Source organism: Austrofundulus limnaeus, unplaced genomic scaffold, assembly GCF_001266775.1.
Source record: "Austrofundulus limnaeus strain Quisiro unplaced genomic scaffold, Austrofundulus_limnaeus-1.0 Scaffold483, whole genome shotgun sequence".
NCBI classification, from domain to species: domain Eukaryota; kingdom Metazoa; phylum Chordata; class Actinopteri; order Cyprinodontiformes; family Rivulidae; genus Austrofundulus; species Austrofundulus limnaeus.
This window is the reverse complement of record NW_013952885.1, coordinates 62,851-67,430: the sequence shown is the minus strand read 5'-3', so window position 1 is coordinate 67,430 and position 4,580 is coordinate 62,851. Positions and strand designations below refer to the sequence as shown.

General features: G+C 38.3%; 1 protein-coding gene across 1 annotated transcript in view; it reads right to left on the bottom strand.

Annotated features, from left to right (window-relative positions):
* Window positions 1–2,069: 2,069 nt before the first annotated feature.
* Window positions 2,070–4,580, bottom strand: part of LOC106530000 (trans-1,2-dihydrobenzene-1,2-diol dehydrogenase) — a 7,874-nt gene continuing 5,363 nt past the window's right edge. Inside the window, exons 5-7 of the mRNA XM_014025546.1 lie at window positions 3,053–3,177; window positions 2,800–2,950; window positions 2,070–2,645 (exon numbers count right to left, since the gene is read on the bottom strand). Of these exons, the coding sequence (XP_013881000.1) occupies window positions 2,536–2,645; window positions 2,800–2,950; window positions 3,053–3,177 (386 nt within the window). The 3' untranslated portion in view covers window positions 2,070–2,535. The remainder of the gene's footprint in view (window positions 2,646–2,799; window positions 2,951–3,052; window positions 3,178–4,580) is intronic.

Below are 4,580 nucleotides of genomic sequence, written 5' to 3'. Positions count from 1 at the left end.
ACTTGTATCTCATAATTATGAGATACTAAGTCATAATTATGAGATACTAAGTCATAATTATGAGATACTAAGATAGAAATGGGCTTCCATAAAAAAAAGCAAAGTGAATGCTATATACAAAAAATAAATTCAAAAAATCTGTGAACAATTAGCATTTCATGCAAATGAACTGTTTTATAATTTTTCAAACTTTATTCATTCCATAAAAACACAATTCTATGTACAATAAAAAAATACAAATAAAATGAAAGGAGGCAGAGAGAAAAAAAATCTTATATCTGCCTCTTTTTTCTCAAGTATAAGTTCTAACTATAATAAACTTCAGTTAATGTGGTTCATCTGTGTTTCAGATCCTCTCCTTTTAATTACATTGTGTTGAGATTGARAGAACACTTGAAAGTGAGTTTTGATGCTTCACGAGTTTAAAGCAGCTTAAAGTTCTTGTMTTTTCATTGTAAATTCATTAAACATGTCTGGTTCAATGTTTGGTACTCCACCCGTTTTTTTTTTTTTTTCAACCCTGGTCCTCAAGGCACACTGCCCTGCATGTTTTAGATGTTTCCCTGCTTCAACGCAGCTGATTTCAATTGATAACTAATTAGCAGGCTTTTGATGAACTGCGATCACCTGAACCAGGTGCCTCAAAGCAGGGAGAAATATAAAACTTGCATGGCAGTGTGGTCCAAATGACAACATGAACATTTAGTAAACATTGTAGAAACTTTATTTGTCAAATAATTACATATTTTGCAGCATCTCATTGTACATTCACACAAAGTGTTCAGTGGGTTCAAATAAAATTACAAAGTTTGTGGGTTTTTTAGGTTTATTTAAAAGTTGCTGTAATGCCTTACAGTACAACTAGGGCTGCACTCATTAATATAAAGGTTCCCAAATGTTTTGACCCACAAAATAACAGCAGCAGAAACTTCTGACTTCAATTATCTTTGTGCAAACATTTCAATAAGTCTAATTAAAGAAGGTTTAAATGATTACCTAGGTGACCTGAGCTACCATCAGTTTTATTTTTGTTTTAGAACATGTTTTATTCACATAACAATAACAGCAAAAAAAAATAAATCCTGTTACCAATCATTGTTTAACTTTGTTTTCAGAAATCACTTCAGCATCCCCAAACTTGATGTTTTAGAGACCCACAGCGGGGTCCAAACTGGGGTTCGAAAGTACTGTGCATGAGCACGTTTAAAAAAAAACACGTCTAAATCATGTATAAAACTGGATGTCAAGACTCTAATCACAATGGCATTATGAAAACAAAAAAGGCCAGGGGTCGGATTTATAAAAGATTGYGTGGAAACCATACTAAAAGTGAACGTACAGCCAAAAGGCGGAAACTGCGTATGCCAAAAAAATTTTTTTTTTCAGATTTATAAAACCATGCGTACGCACGTTTCTGCGCACCTTTCCTTTTTAGATCACAGATGCACGTCAGAGTTTGCACATGAGGTCCCACCTCAGGTTCTACCCTCTACACGCCCACACTCAACCATAAACAGTCAATGTAAAGTACCTCATGAATGTTAAGATATATTTAAATCAGTCAGCTGATCAGTGATTGGCTCAGACACGCTCCTTCGTGTGTCTGGAGGTTGACAGGTGCTGACAACTGCTCACGTGAACAGAATGTCTGTAATTGACAGATTTTCCCTCATTTTGCAGGTTTATAGACGTTTAGAGTAATCTAATGATTTTTATTAAAAAAAACTCAACTTCAAATTAATTTTCTCTCAGAGCCTGCAGGATGATAAAAACAACAAAAATAAAATTAAATGTCAGATAAAATTAGAAATAAGTCCACCGCTCTTCTCCCCGTCCTCTCCCGCTCCTGCCTGCTCTGTTATCTGCGGCAGACCCCAAACACGGACTTTAAAACGTGAAGTTTTTTAACATCCACCCTGGCGAGGGTGGGTGCGCCCAGCGCGTGTATCCAAAGCATGACTTTTGCTGTCCTGCTGTTGAAATGTCTCGTCAGGGAGGGGTCTGTGGGTCAGGGTCGTCTGAGGACGAAGGAGATGAATGGAGTTGCACGCAGGAACTTTTATTTAAGATTTTTTTATTTCAAAGGTCCTCATGGCTCAGCAGCAGAAGCATAAATTTTACTGTTAAGAAAGCTAAATAAATAATCTAAGTTTGATTATGAAGAGAAATTAAATCTCTGACAGTGATCATATGTGTGGCTCTAATTCTTCACGTCACCATCTGTGTCGCAGTTTCACGTCTCCAAAATGAGCGTACGCATGGGTCAGAGCTGGCGTGAGGCACCGCACATTTTCACGTCAAGTTTGGATTTTATAAATCACAACCTTGGCGTAAAAAGTGGCGTACGCAAGTTTCTGGACTCATATTATGCGTACGCCAGCTTTATAAATCCGACAGCAATTGTAAAACGATTGATGTTCTCTATAAAAAAACATTTCAGACCCATTACCAAGTATATCAGGATTATAACAATAAACTAGTGATTGTAGTAAAGTAGTTCTCTTTACGTCCACTTTGTGTCTGCGTGTTGAACTTTTACTGAAGGTCCTGGCTGTACACCACCCCCACCTGCCTGCGGATCTCATCCTCCAACTCTGCCAGGAGAAGAGAGTCAGCGTGCGACATGACTGCGCTCTCCTTCAGCCCTGCAAGGAAACACCCATCCAGTCAGCTTAGTCTGAGCACAGACACAACAGTAAACAGTGAAACGTTTGCTTTTGGTGCTCATTAGGTGTAGTATTCTACTCTGATGACATCACGTGTACACGACACATATCAACAATCTGAGTGCGACCTCACCTTTGAGCAGACACTGTCGCACCTCCTCTGCTTCATAACGCATCCCTGTGCCCTGAAGGAAGTTCAGAGGCAAACAGGGTTCTGGCACGGGGAACTGGGTCTCCTTCCCGTTCACTACCACTGATGTGGGGCACCACATTGGAGAAGGGACCTAAAGAATGATCAAATGGGGTAATATCACAACTAATGCGTCGCACACTTTTAATTTCCTGTATTTTTTCCGGCCCTCTGAGTTCATGTAAAGCTTCTTTACCCGGACTGTGCCCTTTGTTCCTGCAATAACAGCCTCGTTGGACAGCTGCACTCCGTTGGAGCAAGTGAACGTGGCCATTCTGTTCTTGGAAAACTTCAGAGAGACCACCACAGTCTCATCCACTCCTGCAACATCATACAGTTATAGGATTAGGATATTATAACAATAATAATAATGATAATAATAACAATCTTGCACAGTTTTTTCTTCAAACAAACCCTGTAAGTTGAGTAATGCAGTGTTAGAGACAGATAATGTTGGCTAAATGATTGAGTTAATGCATAATACATCATGTTAAGCTAGTTAACAAGTATACTAATACTGTTGTTACCTATATTACATCCCTTGCTGGTTAATGCATTGGATGAACCCAATGTTCTTTCATTTCTGTGCAGAGGTCGTCCTATTGATGTGCTTAGTGCTGGGTCACTTTCTTTGTTCATGACCATTAAATTAAATTATGTGGCTTATTGCTCTGCTGCCATGTCACTTCTATTTTGTGTGCTAAGTAATAATTTATTTATAGGAACTGTGTTTTACTGAACATTTCCTGTTCAGTGTTGCCATTTGGCATATTTAATGATGTGGCTACTTACCCCGTAGATCAAGGCTATTCAACTGGTGGCCCGTGGGCCACATCCGGCTCACGAGTGACCAAAATGCGGCCCGCCAATTGGTTCAATCATCTCTGAAGTCCAAACCCCTGGTTTTCTACTGAAACTACTATGAGTTCTTTTAGTTAAACATAGACATGTTTGGTATCTACAGAAACGTCAGGATCTTGGCTACAAGCTGGTAAAACCATTTCTATGAACATCCAACAGTTAAAACTACAAGCAGCTGAAGATAAAACTATGAAAGTGAAAATAAAATTGGTTTAAAAATTTGGCAAGTCAGAGATGTCAAAATAATATATGTGTTAAATAATGTGTTATTTCTGTTTTTGATATTATTTTATTTTCACTACTTTTATTACATAAGGTTCTGTCTGTTGTATTCATTATTAAATGCAGCAAAATAAATTATTTCAAATGTAACAGATCTTTGTAATACTTGGTTTATATACATAATGACTTTAATTGCTGGATGTTCGGCCCCTGAGCTGTTGGTCTGCATTAGCTGTGGCCTCTGAAGCAATTTAGTTGAACAGCCCTGCTGTAGATATTGGAGGGTAATTGTGTCAACTCAACCAGAGTCTAGCAGCTAAAACTTTAGGTTTTGTTAGTAAATAGTTTAGAGAACTAAAAGCCGGTTGTTACTGATTATTTGTGTTTCTAGCCACAAAAGTGAGGCGCGATTGAATGTGAGATGATAAATCACTTAATAGACCTCTGAAAAATGTGTCCCCCTCACTTCTGAGATGGTGATTACATCCTTGCACATAAGTGTATTTGTATGTTTCCAGCAGCTAAAAAAAGTTGTCTATTATCTATACTTTAGTTTGTGGGAACCCTTAAAGGCACAGTGTGTAGGATTTGTTGTTTTCAGCGACGTAGTGGTTGAGTGGTTGAATCATCCTCCCTGGTCC